At 43.3% G+C, this 20,287-nt stretch overlaps 1 protein-coding gene across 6 annotated transcripts in view; it reads right to left on the minus strand.

The window, feature by feature from the left end:
* Positions 1-20,287, minus strand: part of RGS3 (regulator of G protein signaling 3) — a 1,502,625-nt gene that overhangs the window by 169,395 nt on the left and 1,312,943 nt on the right. For all 6 annotated transcript variants that reach the window (XM_069609876.1, XM_069609875.1, XM_069609874.1 and 3 more), the window contains one exon: positions 4,719-5,429. In XM_069609876.1, the coding sequence (XP_069465977.1) occupies positions 4,719-5,429 (711 nt within the window). The remainder of the gene's footprint in view (positions 1-4,718; positions 5,430-20,287) is intronic.

Below are 20,287 nucleotides of genomic sequence, written 5' to 3' on the forward strand. Positions count from 1 at the left end.
GGCCTGATGCTGGTAATGGAACTGTGTATTTGTGCCAAAGACGCCCAAGTGTGCTTTGCTCGAGTGAAGTGCCTTGTCCTGTGCTGAAAACGTGGGGAAGGGAGGCCAACGGCCTGAACCTCCTGACATATCATTTTGTGAACACTTCTTTCTTTTTCATGAACACTACCTTACACTATTTGTATTTAGCGGTAAGGATTGGCAATCGTTTTTTTTAAGTATAGGCCCTTTTATTTTGACGAGACTCCACTAGGACTGCATTATTATTTTTTGATGGTTGTACCTTGCTCCCATCTGTAGATTTAGGATTAAATAGGCATTTGAACTGTGGTCACTTGTGCCCCTCTTACTGTTGATGCCATGCCTTCCTTACACCATGCACTAGCGTCATATTAAAGACACCAAGGATGTTATCCAGCAATTGGACCAGATTACATGGCAAGATGACAGATCTGTTACACTGGTTGTTACATCATTATATACCAGCATTCAGTATGAACAATGTATAGCCTATAGTTGGACACTTTCTAAAATATTGTTCATCTCTTTTCTAAACCCCAATGAAATGCTCCTCACAATGTTAAGGTTCACACTTAATATGTTTTGTTTTAATACTACAATCGATCAGCAAATCCACGGCACTGCCATGCGAGCCAAGCATGCCCCATCATATGCACATTTCTTTATGGGTCATTTCAAATTAGAACATGCTTCGTCTTTCACCACCAACAATAATGTTATTGGAGAAGATTTATAGATGGCATCAAACTGATCTGGAAAGGAGATGCCTTCTCTGTAATTAATTACACTGAATTCCTGAATACAAATCTGTACAGCATCAATCTAACTATGAATCAACGTAGTACGAGAAATGCATTTCTAGAACTTTGAAAATAGATAGAGAACCAAACAATTCATAACAAACTTTATTTTTTTTTAAAGCACTTGCAGGTAACACAATACTTCATGCTAACAGCAATCATCCCAAACACAATCAATAATATTCCCTATGAATAATTCTTATGAATCAAGAGAAACTGTAGTAACCATTTCGAATATGAAACACATGCAGAAAAAACCATATCCAAATTCTGTGAGAGAAGAAACAGAATTATTTTGAAAGCAAAAACAAGAGCTGAAAACAATAGCAGGATCTCATAGTTAAAACCAAAAGAAGGAAGATTTCACAACAATGGCAACCACATTAGAGTTTTACCTACTTATAGTAGTGATAACTTCCGAATTAGAAAGATGTTAACGAAACATTGGAATATCCTGAAGATGGATAATGGTATTAGCAAGCATTTATCAGAGAAACCACCGTTAACTTTCAGGAGAGCTCCAAAAATAAAGAGCACGGTTAGTCCAAGTTACTTAACACAAGATACTGTTGAAACAACTTGTCAAATACCTCAAAACATAAATGCGGAAACTGCAATGTGTGTCCACTTACACTGAAAAAAATAAAACAAGTTACTTTACCCAAAGGAAGAATACAAAGAATTATGAAATGTATCAACTGCAACACAACATGTGTGGTGTGTGGAATTCAATGCAATTGGCAGAAATGGTATATTGGAAGCACCGCATGTAAACTGAAGTTAAGATTACAGGAGCATGTGCGAGCCATCAGGAATAAGGATTTAAAGTATGCACTTGCTCTAACACAAACTTGAAGTAGAGAACCATCAATGCACAGGACTTGAACATGTTTGTCTACCACCAAGAGGAGGCAATAAGGAAATACTCTTGCGACAATGTGAGACAAAGTGGATTCATATCATGGACTCGTGTCATATTGGGCTCAATCAGGAAAATTAACTTTATACGTTTCTATAGTCATGATTGTATTATAATTTGATGCCTGAAATTATATTGCATTAATTTTCCGGATTTAGATTTGGCACATTAACATTAATCATGATGAAATCCTGGACAGCATCAACCCAAATACTCTTCTCCATTGGGATATTCTGCAATTTCTGGGATTGATTTCTACATTGGGCACATTACTACATACTTATAATCAATTCTTTTGATAGTACGGGACAACACCCGATTGGAATTAGCCCTAATATTGTCCCTTATTTAAATAACACGTGAATTTAAGAACTAATGTATTCCATATTCTTTACATTTACATTACAGATATTTCACAATTGACTAATACTTTTGTAAATTGAGGATGGACTTGGATTGAAACATGTGTTATTGCGGCTTAAAACCTCAAGTACGTGATGTGATGTTGCAAAGAACATATCACTATAAATAGGCACCATTTTAGCAGAACGCTGCATGTGAACTATAGCGTTTATCAAACATGGCAAACACTACTAGCCAAATTATACTTGTCCCATTCAGCAGCATGGTGACGTTTTTATTTTCAAACCACATTACACAGGAAAACTGATAAATCTCAATTTTTACAGAGATATCAAATACATCTCTGTATACTTTGCACAGAAGAACCGGCATTCCCTAATTTTAGAGTTATACCACATCAGTTTTAAATCACTTACAAAATGTGCACTGATATCAACTGTTTTCATATATTATGCAAATACTAGCTGTACTCAGCGTACAATACGCTGTTGTAGCATATCTTAAAGGTTAATTAAATATAATTGCACTTTTATTTATTCACTCATATATTTAATTGTAAACACAATTAACATTTCATTCTCCTCAGATACAACACTTAATGAGCCGAATGATCAAACTCTTGAGAGAGCAACGTATAGTTGACCATGACTGAATACAGGTATCGGAAGGTATAGGCAGATTCTTTCAAAGGTCTGACTTGTGACTTATTAATGGTCATTGAAAAGGCTAAACGATTAGGAAACTATTCTTCTGAAAGGCATATTTATCAGATGGAATGAGAGGTATGAGCGGTATAAGAATAGTATTTAAGTTCAATCCATCGATTACGGTAGGACGTTCATTCATCAGCCATTTTATTTGTTTGTGGCAATTTTTGCTGAAAAAAAATAATCGAAAAATAGGGGAGGGAGGGAACCCACACCCCCCAAATAAAAAAAAAATGCAATGAATTCTTTGACAAAATATTTTCAGAAAAATAAAGCTGCAAAAAAAAATTAATGAAAATAGAACCTCGATTACACAGGCTTCTATGATGCGTCTTTGTAGACGAGTAATTGTCAACCTTGTTCCATTGCACAGTCCCTGTGATGGCATAGGATTGTGTAGTAGCATAATTGCAGCACCTACTTTCAGTTTTAGCTCGTGAGGAGGCATTCGTTCTACAACATTTCACTCTTTACAGACTGAAAAGCTGAGCCGGCAATTAACTGTTCATTGGCACTGGAACCGCCATGCCCTGTGTGAAGAGAAGCTGGCTGGAAAGAAGTAACTTGAAATTATTCCAAATGTTTACGATAGTGAAAGGTGAAGGTGACCGCAGAGAACCGTGCTCATTCTGTTTGTTAAAATGAAAGCTGTTGTTGAAGTGGAAGGTCACACAGAGGTGCAGTTTAGACAGTAGAGGACAACCTAACACTGAGAAAATGCACCAGCTGAGTACAAAAACATACCTAAGCATTTTATATATATTTATATATAGTTAGATAGCCAACATTAACCATATCCTTTCAGCCACATCATGATACATTGAATCTACCATTGAAGCATATTTAAAAATTGAGAATCTAACTTAAGGTTAGTCAATACTAAATGTCCAACTTTTGATCATTACAATCTGCCTAAACGGAGAGCACTTGAGGTGAACAGTCTCCAAGACTGGAGCCAGATCTTTGCCAGCCACCTGTGGTTGTGGTCCTAAGTGTTGATTCTTACAGCTTGCCCAAGTGCAGCAGGCCCTTGCTCTGCCTCTGGGACCCACATCTCTGCTTCCAGGGCTTTGAGAGAAGATGATTCAGTATGTGTCGCATATTCTAAATGTGCAGTGGTTTTGCATCCCTGGTATTTGAGAGCAAACGTGTATTACAGGCTTCAAGCAATCTTTCTTTATTTGAAGTGAGAGAAAACAGTCTACATGTGTTTTCAGCCCTTAGACACCTCTTCCAGACTTTGTATTCTCAATTTCTCAAGGTTTAAAGGAATAGATCAGGTCTCTAATGCCATTGTTGTAAGTATAAAGGTATTTAAGTGCCTGTCATACTCATGACTCCATGACATACCCCTGACCACTTGCTTTTAACCTGTAACACAGATTACATCTCACTCCTTTACCAAGATCAAGTTATGCCAGAACTTAGAACTATGCATTTACACACTTCGAGACGTCTACAGAGCTATAAGACACTATCAATGGCATATGGATGTTTTATCAAACATTCCCAGCCAACCCACTCCATAGATCTAGGATTGATGTATCACCATCTGTTTATAATGGTATCCAAGCATAAATCTGTTTCTTAAACATATGTTCGTCGTAAGTCCACTCCATACCCAAAAGGCATTGTAGAATGCAAAGAAATCCATTATTGATGTCAGAGATGGACTTTTAAAGAATAGATTGAAAGAGATTGGAAGAAAGTTTGGAAAATTTTATCACAGCTAACATGGGTATGACATGGGGCATATTTTGAATAATGGAATTAAGGCAGAGTGAAAGGAACCCAAATCTTAAAATTGAACAAAATACAAAAAGGTATGTTTGAAATTAAAACAATCAAATCTGCATATGAAAATAATAATAATGGTCATCATGTTTAAAATATAAAGGGGTGACTTACTTTCTTATTGCCGGCAAAGATTAAGCAGAGCTGATGCATTGATCCCCCATTTTTGGTGAGTTCTTTTTTCAATGTCCTTGGGGAGGGAAGGGCCCAGCTGTTCTTAGTATTTTCGTTGTCCGTGCAGTTCAGCGTAGTGTCAGATGTAAAACAATTTGTTTTTGCTTCCTGCATGAGACTACCTTCACTGTGTGTCCTACGCCGTAGAGAGTTTTGAACAGTTAAAGTGTAAGACTTCTCACAACCAGAGGTTTCTATCATACTGGAACGTTTTGGATCATTTCTCCCCAAGTAATTGTCATCATTGTCCTCGTCTTCATCATCGTCATCTTCATCATCATCATCATCATCGCCCTCCTCCTCTTGATCATCATCCTCCTCCTCTTGATCATCATCACCGTTGTCCTCATCTGTGACAGCAGCTTTCTCATCCCAAAGGACCTCTGTACTCTGATTGAAACTTGTATCTAAACGCAACTCAGGAATGACAAATGTGGTCCTGCCTCTTTCTGGAGAGCAATTCTGCTGTTTCTGAAGGGCTTCTACAGTCACCACTTTCGCCTCTGGGAGACAATTTTTGACAGATGGCACATTGGTTTCTGGCAAAAGCTCCACTGGTCCTTCCTCGGGAGAAAACATTTTGTTCAATAGTTCCTCCTTCCCATTCTCAGAGGGCATCCTGCACTGTCTTTCAGCTTCTGCTTCAAACATCTAAGGGTGAAAAGAATTGACTATCTTTTAGAAGATTTGTGACAGTTAACTAAAACTAACGGCAAGAAGATGAAACATCTTAAAATTAAGAAAAACGAATTCTGTATTTTATGCAAGTGTAAGCAGGTTTTACTAAAATATTCAAACTACACAATTTTTGCATAATCAGTGAGAAATGAATTCACAGAAAAAGGCTTGCATAACATTAAAATCAGTTTAAACATATTCAACAAGAAATCACGGAAAGCACAGAACTTAATCACCATGATCGCCCATGAGTATTCAATGCGCTTCTTTATGGCTCTTGCAGCATCCCTATCGTAACACTGCCAGACATCCTATTAGTTCAAAGGAAAGGAGAAACAAAAGGGTACATACCAGAATGAAAATGTGAAAGCCTGTGCTCGTTTTGTGCCACATTTACAATGGGCATTTTGCTAAATACTCAACCAGTTGGGAAGAAAAGAATTAGAACTAATCACTTCCTGGTGATAATGTTTTCTCTGATGTATTTTTTAATCTGACCTTCCATAGATTGCTCATCATAGAAATATCCTCCAGGCAAGGGTCCGGCGTTGAAAACATTTTCAGCCACCAGGGAGAGCCCTATGGTTCAGCTGTTGGCAGCGCCCATGCATCCAGATTTGACAATACGGGTGGTAAATACATAGGCAATTGTTCCTCAGTTCTGATCAGCTTTCTCCACATTTCGAGGTTGAGGAACAGCAGAGCTGCCACAGATTTAGAACTATCCGTAATGAGCTATAGGCTGAAAGGTCAAGGAGGAATGAAGAACGAATCCATCAGAAAGGACTTTACTGAAAGCAAGTAATTTGTTTTTCTAATATCGAAGGAATCCCAAAGCAGCACAGAACGTTAAGGAGTGAGCAGAGTGTGGAATCACTATGCACAGCAGGAAATTTCGGAGCACTGCACAACCAAACTGGGCATCCGAATCTGCGAAAGATTCCAGACAATTGTGCTTCGCTAAATTATGCAACAAAGCTTACAATGCTTCCCATTATATGTTCCTCAACACAAACACTACTCTGTAAAGCAGTTGTAGCCACCAGACATCTGGTAGAATGAGCCATAGGACCTGCAGTCACTTGGCAATGTGAGAACCGACAAAGCAGACAAAAAGCTGGCCATCCTTTCTGATGTGTCTCGTCCAAGAGACATAGTCGCTGAATCCAGATGAGGAAACCTCTCCTCTCTCTTAGAAAGAGAAGGTGGAGGGAAAAAGATGGCAGATGGATCTTCTAGTAAAGGTGAAAGTGCTTTGCGGCCTCTGGAAATAAGGTTTGTATAACCCTCAATTACACCTTTTCATTGGAGAAGACTAGGTAAGGAGGCTTCACAGAAAGAGCCTGAAACTCACCCACCAACTGTGTGGAAGCAATGACAAGTAGGAAAGTCAAAATAAGGGTGAGCAGCCTCAAAGGGCAAGAATGAAAAGACTCAATTCGAGCCGCCATTGGAAACGTTAAAAAAGTGGTGGAAATCCAATGCAGGAAAAATGAACTGCTCATGTTAAAAACTGATTAGTTAACTTGCTGAAAACTGCATAACAGTTGAGACAGTAGTTGGGAAGGAGGGATATTTGCCCCAGGCCTCTCTGCGCTTTCGGATGAGGCAGAGGCCTGGGTCTGTGCAGTAGGGGCTTGGGAGGATACAGGGGGAGGGGTGGGGTGGGTATCGCTAGGGACTGTTATGCAGGAGTGTAATGTACTTTTCTACTCTGGTATACATGGGGAATCAAACGCCACATTGACTAACAGCAGCCATCTTAAAATTGAGGCCAAGCGTTGCACTTCAGTTAGGGACACAGGCCCCAAGGCACACATGGGGAAGTAAGTGATTGCATGCGAGAATAGGTCACTGCATGGGCATCGGTGAGAAAGGACAGAGCTGCAGAGAGATTCATAGATCTTCCATTGTCTCATGTTGCCAGTGTTCGTATCCCAGAAACAATGCGCCCTGCAAGGCCACAAGGGGGTGGAGGGGGAGTTGAGAGATCTCTGTAAAAAGCAATCCCACGAGAAGGAGGGCATGAGCCTCCGACCTTCCCCGCTTCAACTCTAAGTAATAGAATTCAAATACTCAAGAAACCAGACATTTCAAAGTACCAGCCAGTCCCAGACTACCGACCATAAAACTGTTAGACCCACGATCCATCAGAAAAGATCAGAAAACAGGAACCAATTGCCTTCACCATAGGTCCCATGATTTGTGCTGCGAGGTGCTGGGAAAGATAAAACTACATGGCTAAAACGAGGGTGGGAATTCTTGGGCGGGTGTCAACATGTCTGGAATCAAGTTGTACTTAGAAGCAATGGACTCAAGCTATCTTCTTAGCCCATGTCTGCAGTGCCAGGTGCACGTTAGATCAGAGATAGAGAATGTATTGTTTTTTTCTTTTCCCAACGAGCAATTAATTGTAACATCGTGCCTGCTGACGTGTGAGGAGGAGCCCACGTGGAAAAGATGGCCAGGCGGGCTGGGACCAATTGCCTGCCATCCTATATGGAGCAGGTAGCCTATGTATAGGTCCACACCAACCAGCCATTCGGATTTGTACCCTATGTAAATTGCGTCACTGATGACGCTGTGTGTTTTTATAAAATGTTCCTCGTACCAATTTTGGCAGCAACAGAGCTCTTTGCTGGCACATTTCTATTTTGTAGAAATAAAACTTTGTTCTCCTTGTAAGAGGTGTGCTGGACTTTTTTCCCTAGTGGGTTATATTTTTTCTGGTGTGAGCAGTGAGGTGCTTCTCCCCACAGTAAGGAATGAGGCCTGTTCATGAGTCCGCTAAAGGAAGAATAGAACAGACATGTGCCCCTCAATAGTGTCAATCGGGAGGCCATCTGAGCTATGAAAAGAAGAAAATCAAGAACAGAAGAGGCCAGACAGGTTAGGGATTTCAGACCATTCCCCACAGCACCAGCCGGAGAACTTGCACCACCTGCAGGGGTAGATTGATTGGGTATCTTACCTCCTAGCCAAAGGAAACACATTCAGGGCACTGCCAGACACGTGCTATCTACTTGTACCTCAGACTCTCATCAATCAAGCATTAACGCTGAATCTGCTTAAACTCGGATGAAGGGCCATCCAATGCAAAAAAAGCCAAGCATTAAGACTGAGACTGCTGAGGTTCAGATGAAGGACTTTGTCTTTCAACAAGGAGAGCAGGTCCCCACTCACCGGGATGAGCCAGTGAGCAAAGATAGACATGACCAGAGGTTCCAGGTACCATGTTCTCCAAGCCCAGTCCAGAGTTATCAAAACGAGGGAGAACCCGAACCACCTCTGTCCCTTGAGTACCAGAAGGATGACAGGAATCCGGATAACAGAGAAGATTGAAGTTCAACTCTACCATCAATGTGTACCCTAGATCGCCTTGCAGGGGAAATTCCTTAGAGCCACAACCTACACTTCTGTTGGACAGTGGGTGTAGAGGTCTAATTAACAGGCCCCCCAAAATGGAAATATATTATCCAGGGCATGGCCACTGTGTTTTCAATCAGGATATAGACACCAGCCCTGCTGGGAGAGGAGAAAAGTACTAAGGGCCAGTTTTTTTCATGGGGAACCCCAGGCTGCACAATGTTAGATCATCCAGGTGAGCACCCCAGCCCTTTGAAGATGGATCTATGGCTGTCAGATGCGGCCAAGAATTGCAAGAAAAGATAGCATCGTATCTAGTTATACCTGAGGGCCCACTAAAGGAGATTCTGTGATGGCCATGAGACCCAGAAAATGAAGAAAGGCAGAGACCAAGACTCTGCTCAGAGAACGGAAGTGCTGTCCTGCCTGGATATTTGTTGAGGGGCTGGTCTTTGGGTAGAAAGGCCTTGCCCAACCACGTGTTCAGAACTGCCCCAATAAATCAGTGTTTAAAAACGGATGATCTGGCACGATTTGATGGTGAGGGAAATGCGCAAGCTCTGCAGATGGTGAGCAGGATACATGTCAGTAGGCACTGAATCGGAGAGAGTGGTAGAAGGAGCCAATCATCCAAGTAGGGAAAGACGTGCATAGATTCCCTTCTCAGACAGACGGCCGCTACGGTTAGCACCCTTGTGAAAACTCTTGGTTTCCAATTAGTAGGCCAAAGGGCAGGATTGCAAATTGGTAAAGTTTCCAACCACGGACCTCGTGTACTTTTTGAATATCACATAGAACGGCCCAGGGACACCAGTTGGTCCTGAATGTTGAAGGACTTAATGTTCTAGATGGCTTTCCATGAAAACCCAGTACCTTTTTAAACCTTTAGTGCTGGTCATGAGATTTCTCCCCACCTCCTTCCCAAACACTAGCTCCTGCTACTCTTCTCCAAAAACCCTGTATTCTAGTTCACTCCACAATCTCTTTGTTCCCAGAGTACACTGTTTTCTTTGGCTTCCACTCCATCGCTCTCCTCACCCTGCACCACTGGAACTCTCTTCCTCCATGATAAAGTCACTATTACTATCCAGCCTTCAAATCAACACTCAAGCTCCACCTCCTGAACCAAAAGGCAGCACCCTCCATTTTAATACTACCCTGTATATATCGAGTCCCTTTATGTATCTGTATGTCCTTCCCCACTCTCTGCTCGAGGGATTCCCCACAACACCAGTCAGTTGATCACTACCTCCCCCACTTATGTATGACGCCTGACTAAGGAGGGCCCCTGTTAACTGTTTCCTTTTTTTTTAATTTATTTTTTTTAATTTTTTTTTTTAAGTATTCCTGGTCGAAACACCCTGCGCCTTCAATAAATAAATAAAAATACTCAGCAGCCACAGCTCATGCATGACTTGCAGACTCCCGTTCCCTTTGGCACCAACAATGTAATGGGACTACCAACCCATCCCTCTCTCTGGCAGGAACCATGGCATTTATTTCATTTAAATAGAGGAACTGGACAGGTTTTAAAAATGATATGCACAAGGTTCTACAATAAGACACCAAATTATGAGTACAAACAGTAACCAGGTCCAAGCGCACAGATGTAAGCAGTATGCCCACATCTGCGGGCGATACAGTTGTAAGCACCAGGATGCTGAATGGCTGTTATGAACACATAATTCCACTGCGGGTGCAATACTTCTTGTTAAACCTCATGAGCAGGGAAATCACTGGCATATCGTGTGTTACATTAGATTATGCTTAAATATTTAACCAAAGTGGCACGCCTATGAAGACCAGGACTCGTCACACTAAAACATTTGTTTGGCATCAGGTAACAGAGCGCTGTGCAAGGTGAACGTTTTAGGCAACCAGGCAGCTGTCACAAAAGTGGAAATTGCATTAAATCGATCCTGTCCGGGGCTACAAGAGAATTAGGAAAAAAAGACAAAACCCTTTTTGATTTATTTTTTTTAGTAAGAAGAGTTCTGGGATTTTATTATACTTCATTCTGCTGTAGCTGGGTCCAGCATTCGTGTAACACGATGACATTTCTATATAGGATTCAGATGCCTTTTCTTTTTTAGAGAAGGGATATGGGTAGGGGGTATTAATGTTTTGCATTGTGCAGGACGCACTACAGTTTGTCACTTTGCTTGTTTTTTTCCAAAGAATTTATTGTACAAATCACAACAACATGTATTCCTAAAATGGCCTACAAAGCTGAAAACAATGCAATTTAAAGTTCCTCCGTTCAGCAAGTGCACTCATAGGGGTGGGGGGTGACTGCTGGACCACACCGAGCATTTTCCATCTTGATCGGATGCTATCTGCAACAGCTCTCCCTCTCAGAGGAACGCCTATGCTCTCACAGCCCCCAGTGGTAACTGCTGAGACAAATAAAACGCAAAGGGCGCTAGTAGGTGAATGAACCTGCGCACAGTACTCCAACTATTCAAAAAATGATGGAAGCTGGTACTAATAAGTGAAGATCATATCCAAAACCGGCAGTGAGCGGTCAAGCAGTAGGAGACATGCCCATGAATGTCTCAAAGGTATAGTACCAAACACAAGGTGCCTGTACTTCTCGCACTGACCTCAAAGATAAATATTGGTAATTACAGAACAAATCTTTTTCAATATATTGACTAGACTCCCATTGGGGTATGAACGATCCTAATTGTAAATCAGCCAACATGTGTTTCGATCCCTCGCGGGTCTTTATCGAGGCAGAACAAATCTACATCCAAAATTAGGATATTCTCAAGCCAAACCGGTTCAAACACAACGCCAGAATACTTGACAACGAAAGGCAGGAGGAAGACTAAGTATAATGATATTCTCTCCCTGTGGTTCTTCAGATGGCGTTTGCCTTCTAATACGGGTGGTTGGAATGCTGTTAGCCAAAAGACTGGAGTCAGACGCAACTTTGCTGCACCCTGATATGCACACTTCAAGCCTATTTACGAGGACTTGCAACGTGACAATACTTTCCATGACAGCTATCCTGATCTGCACACGTCCCAGTTTGGGTTGATTAGATACTAATTTTGGATTTACATTTGTTTTTTATACAGCTCTGTGTCATACCCCAATTGGATGTCTAGACAATATATTGAAAAAGATTTGTTCTCTAATTATCAATATTTATCTTTGAGACCCGGCAAGAAGTCAAGAGACTGTGTGTTTGATACTGCTGAGTCAATCCAAGGGTATTGCATCCTTGTTGCACACCCTCAGATCTAGCTCTGAGAATCTAATCTACGCTATCAAGCAAAGTGCTCTCAAGAATTAACTGGGCGTGTGAAGAAGATCAGATCTTTGTCAGATGTCCAAGCCCTCATTGGAGGGAACACTTAAGATCAATAATTAAGTCTGATGATGAATTCTTTTTAAAAACAATGCCTTATCGCAATTTGATTTAAGCACTTAGTAGTGTTTTCTGATCATTTTTCAGTGTCCTTTGAGCTTTATAGATAACGTTTATTTGAAGACTCTGCTGGCCCTAGATTGCCAGTTGCTCTTTATACATTATGTATTTTGCCTTTGGTTCACTTTTTTGTTTCTTTCCCTTTCTTGAATCTTAATTTGAGCTGGGATGTACTGTGTTTGGAACACCCTTCATCTCCACTGGGGGTTGAGACTTTTGTTTGGGTAAGCGAACAAAGTGATTTTTCACTGCCTGTGAACAGCTGTGCACAGATGCGGCGCCTGAGCTCCCACCGCATGGTAAGCAGCTATCCCCCTCTCCAAGCAATACTTGGCCAGTGCTTTCCTCATAGCCGTGATGCATTTTTTTGTGTATTTGCATGGCCCCCAAAGCCACAGGGTAAATGATAACGCATTGCACCAGCCAAAAGGCCTCACACTTAATGGAAAGAGTCGGTGCTAATAATGTGTCACAATCAGGCTCCCGTGTCCACGACGTGAGAAAAACGCACCATCCTATAGGACATTTTTTTCGTCACGTAATGTGAATAATGACCCGAATACGGACGTTTCAAAATATTCCTAAAGTCAAGAATCCCACAGAAAGATTAGAAGTGAAATATTCTACAACGTTTTTCAAAAAACAATCAAACGTCCACAGTGCCGTTTCTAGGGGTGGGAGGGGCACACAAGATGCAGGTGTCAATCTGACGTCGGGCACCAGGTAGAGGGCGCCCCATAAGCACGCGAGTCCTGAAAGCCAATGCGACCTCCACTGAGGGCAGTCTCTCAAGAGCACGTGGCTATTTTGTTTTGTAATGGCCCGCGCTTACCACGTCCCGCACGTGGCAGTTTATACAGAAAGGCGGGTACGCAGAGGAAAGGTGACTTATCATTTTACAGAAACGGAGTATAAGGTTTAAAATTGTCGGCGCAGAATAATGCATTGCCCTTACCCTCCAATAATGCAACGCCAGGGAAGCTGTTTTTTTTAACCCGTCGCCCCCGAGGAATGCTTTCCATACGCTCCTGTCTGCTGCGGCTCGGTGTTTGCGCAGCCACAGGCAGAGCAGGACGCCTCCCTTTGTCTAAAGTGGAAACAAACAATGATAGAAACCGGAAACGCAAGTTCTGCGACTTCGGCATCACTCTGGTGCTCTTTCCACTGAGAGAAGAAATATTGACTTTTGTAGAGGCCCTTTCTTTAAACTGAAAGCAGCAGGTGTAAAGCGCAGCTTGCCAAACTCCAGCGTCCACAGAATAAACACTATTCAGGGGCGTAACAAGACCTACATTTGGGGGCTGAATAGGAGATTTAACCCTTCAAGTGTTGGAAAAGGCGCTAACTTCAGAGACGGTGGGGGAGAGCAAACAAGTGTGTGGGGGGGCATCGAACTTCTTCGCGTATTCCAATGAGACTATTCAGTGCAGCTTCAATGTCACAATCAGTTAACACTCTCCTTTAATAAGGACTGCTTAGAGAATGAGTGGTCACCTGTCCCCTCTCTGCCCTTCCTTCGCAGGCAAGTATTAACTCCACATCACGATTTCAATTGTCTATAAATGCGTACATGTGAATGCAGGTGCTAACAGTGAAATACTTTACGTTAACAGCGAAGCACAGGCGCCGTTTAACATCAGGGTGCTGTTCTGTCCGGCCACGGCTCTGTAGATCAGCCAGGTCGAGTCAACAGAGCCCAAATGTGGGTGGGGGGTGGGTGAAGCCCGGTTAGCTCAGCTCTGTTGGGGGTCTGTCCTTGGCCCCATGCGTGCCCGCAGGCCCCCACCCTGAAAGGACCACTCAGCTCACATGTCCTTCCAGTTCGGGGTTCCTGGTCGCTCTGCTGCGGCCGGGAACGCCCCGTTTATTTATGCAGCACGCGGCGGCGTGCAACGTCACGCGCCGCGTGTGCGTCCCACACGGGGCAGCGCCTCAAGCTCAATGGTGATGCACTACTGCTACTATTTCATATTCACAGTTCAGACGAGGGCAACTACATGTCAAACTAGACATGGACAGGTGCTCCACGTCCATGAAAGTGGAGTAACCGCGAGAACTACTTTTCCGAGTTTTCTAAACCAACCGGATCATACTGCCGATACCCAGCCCCTTCGACACTGGCACTGTGTGATAGCGTTTGTGAGATTGAAATAGACGATCTAGTGAGAAAATAAACAATTCAATTCCTCTTCGCACATACCAGAATCTGGGACAATCATCAATACAGCCTCATAGACTAAGGGAGGGGTCGCTCGCCACAGGGCATCACTTGGAGGTGGGTCATAATGATCCCTCCCGAGCTCTATAAGGCTATTAGCACATGGGGGTAGACTAGTAGCACTAAATGTTCTGGAGAATTCGCGCTGAAGTAAAAAATGGTGCCTTAGGAGTCAGTAAACAGATAAACTGAGTTAGTAAATTAAATTTGGTTTGATGATGTTGTATTTATTACATTTCTTCAGGTCAGTGCAACATATTTGAACTGGAACAGGTTTAACATGAGCATGCATGAGGTAAACAAGTGCGTTTTTTCTATAAGAAAGTGAACGCATTTTCCTATATTTTTCACTCTCTCACGTGTCAATTAGCATGGGCATCTACAAAGGTCCTGCAAGGGAGGCAGTGTCTAGCTGAAACAAAATCTTGCCTGGAAAATGCATTGTTGTTTCCCTGTGGGCTTCTGAAAACAGAATGTTCAGAATGCAGTCAATACCAGTAATTATTGACTACACTCTAAACATTCTGATTGGCTGAGAGGTCAGTAACGAATTCCATGTGCTATTAATAAGGCTTACACAGTGTCTCTTTTCGAAAATGCCTAGCGGAGCATTGTGAAATATGGCCCTTATAAATAGCTTCCAGTAAGGAATGCACCAGGATTCACATGCTTTGGATAAGGTTGTAAGGTCTGCCAGTACCACCCAAGCAGTTTTGAGAAATCCTACACAAAAGGGGAAAATATAGCACTAAAACAAAACTTTAGTTTTCTGCGGGTAGCAGGGTGAGGGCAAGGCCCACTACTTCAAATGTGGAGAAGGCACAATTGAATAAGTAAAGATGTAACAATACACAAAACGTGTAATTTAAATTGTTTAAAGTGAACTGGAAAAGCCTAAATGAAAATAAAAAAACCACCATGAGCTCTATAGTAAAATGTTACCCATTAAAATACTTCAAATAAGTTTTTGAAGGGTCAGAAATTGAGAATATCTGAGAATGTAAAGGAGAAGAGTAAAAGCCTACTTCTCAAGATAAGAGGGTGTGGGGCAAAGAAATTAACATTCTGGGCTGTTTCCCTGCATCCTGAACCCCAGAAGCAAGTGCATTTGTCCCGACAGAACAAAAAACGTACCTCTCAGCAATGTTCTTTCTGATTGATGCTCCTCCCACGGAAGTAATTTGTTCTTCTAATGGATTAATTCTTTTCACTGATTAATCAGGTAGACTCCCAAAGCAGTACATAGACTTGGAGGAGGGAAAAGAGCAAGCAAGATAGCAAGGACACCACCTAAACCAGAAAACTCTTCAGGAAACCTGCCAAAATGAGCGTTCGGGCTTGACTGAGATTCCAGGCATTAGTGCTTATCAAACTTGTGCAAAGAAGCACAAAGAAGCTTGCCAATGTCCAGAACAGGGACACCACAGTGAAGAGCTGAAGTGGCAGCTAACCCTTTGGTGGAATGTGCCCCAAGATCTTTATGCACATCCTTACAAACCTGATCATATAATTCTGTGATACAGATGATCCACTTCAATAGGGTCTGTTTGGTCACAGCCCTACCAGCACAAGAACCAGTATAATGAACAAAAAAATCTGATCATCTCTCCCGGTCTCTCGAGAGACATAGTAGCTTAGGGACTGTACTCGGTCCAGTTGATGGAATCGTTTCTCTGCCTTGGAAGGGTGAGGCAGACGAAAAAAAAAGACAGGGTGTTCGATCTTTTGAGAGAGTTGTAAATCAGAGACGACTTTCTGGAGGAAGGATGCCTCACTCTCAACATAGCTTGGATTTTTGGGGGTAGGCAATTTATCGGACTCGGATGGAATTTTGGGGGTGTCAAAATGTGCCACACTTGGATGGATTGTTGGGGGAAGGAAATGTGTTACTCCTAAATAGCCATACTAAAAACTCACCATTCTGCATTCCCTCAAACTCTGAACTAAACACAACCACACCTACACCGCACCACAAACTGCACACACTTCACAACACCAAACATGAACCCATACCATACACAATCACACCTCAACACCACGTGACGGCTGCCAACCGAAAACACACCCACACTCAGTGACCTGTTGCTCCGAATTGAAGCTGCCAACAGCACATCAAAGCTCTCTTGCTCTTCTCCCCCTCTATCCCACTAACATAACCCCCCAACCCTCCTTCCATTGCAGACCCGCCAGAGCGCCAAGAGACCACGCAAGTGGCAAAAGTGTGTGGTACAAGAGCCATTAACATAACATAGCATAGCCTTCCCCTTGGAGGAAACCAAGTAAGTCAATGTATTTAAATCTTAAAGACGTCAATGGATTCAGCATAACAGAAAGAACACGAAATTAGGATACCTCAAAAGAAAAGGGTGTTCCTAAAGCAAGCAGTGTGTGCAGAAAAAAGGGACTAAGGTCACGGGGCGCGGCACCTCTATATGGGATACATTACTCACCGTAATCGTATTTCTGATGCTTGTATCTGCTTAGATTCACATGCTGTGCATAGGCCGACATCTAGTGGAAGCTGCGGAGTATTACAGTTTGTTTTTTGAAACTCCAAAACGGGCGTCGACACAGGGTGTGCCAGTGATATTATCCCTTGTGGGACGTCCACTGTACCCATGATCCCTCACGCGTGTAGGACCCTCAGATTGTATTTTTTCTGACATGAGGTAGCATGAGGAGAATCGTGAGTACAGATAATCCAAGCAGATAGAAAGAAAGGTAAGACTACAAGCATCCATGCGCCTTCTCTCAGAGGGGAGGAAAGGTGGGTCGCATGTGAATCTAAGCAGATACAAGCATCAGAAATACGATTACGGTGAGTAATGTATCCCTTCTGAGGCTTGTGGAATCTGCTTAGATCACATGCTGTGCATAGATTAGCGAGCAGTACCTGAAGAAGGAGGTGGGATGTGGGAAGGGTCATGAGCAAATAAATGTCTTAGAACCGCTTGTCCCACTTGGGTATCTGTCTTGGAATGGGTGTCAATGCAGTAGTGCTGAGTAAAAGTGTGAATAGAGCTCCAAGTAGCTGCTTTGCAAATGGTGTCAAGGGGGACATTTGCAATGAAAGCCAGAGTGGCCCCAATGCCTCTTGTAGAGTGGGCTCTCGGCGTGAAAGGCAGAGTTTTTTCAAAAAGGGAGTATCACAGCTGGATACAGTTAATAATCCACTTAGAGATGGCACCTTTAGAGACACGATCCCCCTCTCTGCCTGTAGCTACGGAGACAAACAGCTGGTCTGTTTTCCTTAGCGGTCTGGTCTTGTTTACATAGTAGAGGACAGCCCTATGCACATCTAGGGTGTGTAGTTTCACCTCACCCGAGCTTTGTGGATCTTGGAAGAAAGCCGGAAGCTCGATGGATTGGTTCACGTGGAATTTGGAAATAAACTTAGGCGAGAACCTAGGGTGTGTGCGTAAAACCAAAATTAGGTGAGAACCTAGGGTGTGTGCGTAAAACCAGCTTATCTTTATGGACAGTAAAGAAGGGATCTTGCACTGACAGAGCCTGAATTTCACTGACCCTTCTTATAGATGTAATTGCTTCTAAGAAGGACATCTTATAAGTCAGGTGTTTGAGACTGCTTTTATGCATGGGCTCGAATGGGGGGCCCATGAGTTTAGATTGTATCACGTTAAGGTCCCATCCTGGTGGTGGGTTTGAAATAGGAGGGTGAAGTCTCTACTCCTTCCATGAAGGCTTTAACTACTGGTACTTTCCACCACGACACCTTGTTATGGGAAGTGGTGTATGCCGACAGAGCTGCCAGGTGTACCTTCAGCCAGTTAAAAACCAGTCCTGCATCCAGCAGGTGGAGCATGTATGTAACAATAGTGGAAGAAGTGCAATCACCTGGGTTGATTTGTTTATTCTGGTACCAGATAACGAATCTCTTCCATTTGTCAAAGTAGCAGTGCCTCGTGTTTGGCTTCCTAGATTCTTTTAGGATGTCCATACACCTCTGTGGTAAATTGAGATGTCCGAACTCTATGACCTCAGGTGCCATGCTGCCAGGTTCATTGAGTTGGGTTGAGGATGCACTGTTTGACCTTGGTGCTGGGACAGTATGTTGTACCAGGCCGGAAGTTTGATGGGTTCGCACACCGCTAATCTGCGTAAGTGTGGGAACCACGGTTGTCTCGCCCACATGGGAGCAACCAGGACGAGCGTCATCGATTCTCTGTTCATCATGTTGACCACTTTCCTGATGAGAGGAGTTGGTGGAAAAGCGTGCGCAAACATTCCTGACCAGTTCATCCACAGGGCGTTCCCCCTGGGAGTCTGGTTGGGGGAACCTGGATGCAAATCCTGGGCATTGTCTGTTTTCGCTTGTGGCGAATAGGTCTATAGTGGGGAAACCCCACTGAGAGAAGATATCTTTTACGACTTCTCTGTGTAGACACCATTTGTGTTCCTCTTGGAGGGGGTCTCTGCTCAGAGCATCCGCTAGAGAATTGAGATCCCCTGGAACATGTTGCGATGACAGGAAGATGTTCCGTCTGAGTGCCCATATCCAAATTTTCTGGGCAAGCTTGGACAGATTTGGCGAACGAGTCCCTCCTTGCTTGTTCAGGTAAAACATGGCTGTAGTGCTGTCCGTCCGGATTTGCACTGACGGATTTAGCAGGTAGGGCTCGAACGCTTGAAGCACTCTTAATAGTGCCAGAAGCTCTAGCAGGTTGATGTGATTCTTGGCCACTGAGAGACCAGAGACCCTGAGCTGTGTGGTGGAGATGGTGAGCTCCCCACCCTGTCAGGCATGCGTGACTACCACCTGTATCTCGGGATCGTAAAAGGGTTTCCCCTTGGACAGATTTTCTCTTGTCTACCAGTGAAGGCTTTGTACAAGTGTTGGCGAAACAACCACTAGATCGTACCACTGACCACTTGTCTGAGACCACTGTTTCGCCAACCATTCGTGCATGGGACGCATGCCTAGGTGCGCGTGGGGGACCAGGTAAATACATGACTCCATCATGCCCAGCAAACGCATTGCTTTGCGTACCGTTATCTGGCGACCGGACTGATATTGCGGAATTTGCAGCAGTATATTCCTAATTCTTTCCTCGGAAGGAAAGGTCAACCCCTCTCGAGTGTCTAGGATAGCTCCTAGGAACTGTTTAGAGGTGCTTGGCACCAGACTTGACTTTTTCTCGTTTATTGAGAAGCCCAATTCGAAGAGGAGGTCGATTGTCCTTTGAATGTTTATTCTGCAAATTACTGGGGTCTCCCCCGTGATGAGCCAGTCGTCCAGGTAAGGGTACATCGGGATTGCCTGCGTAGGTGTGCTGCCGCTACTGCCAGTACCTTGGTGAATACCCTTGGAGCCGAAGCTATCCCGAAGGGCAGTACCTTGAACTGGTAGTGCCGACTGTCCACCTTGAAGTGCAAGTACTTTCTGTGCGCTGGGAACATGGAAATATGAAAATAGGCATCTTTCATGTCCAATGTTGCCATGTAATCCCCCTTTTTTAGGAGGGTTATTACCTCCTGGAGAGTAGTCATGCGAAACTTTTGGGGCTTGACATACTTGTTTGCAGGCTGTCCAATAATGGGCGCATTGTCAAATCTTTCTTTGGCACAAGGAAGTAAGTTGGATAAATACCCTTGTTTACCTGGGTATCCCGGGACGAGTTCTATTGCGTCCTTTGCTAGCAGATTGACGATCTCCTTGAGGAGGATCTTCAGGTGGTCCAAAGAATGTATTTTTTGTCGTGGAGGATGGTTTCGGGGACGCTCTAACAGTTCTATGCAGTACGCTGCGGATACTGTGGACAGCACCCATCTGTCTGATGTGATCCCTTCCCA

The sequence above is a fragment of the Ambystoma mexicanum genome, chromosome 8 (genome assembly GCF_040938575.1).
Source record: "Ambystoma mexicanum isolate Mex_15411 chromosome 8, UKY_AmexF1_1, whole genome shotgun sequence".
Lineage (NCBI taxonomy): Eukaryota > Metazoa > Chordata > Amphibia > Caudata > Ambystomatidae > Ambystoma > Ambystoma mexicanum.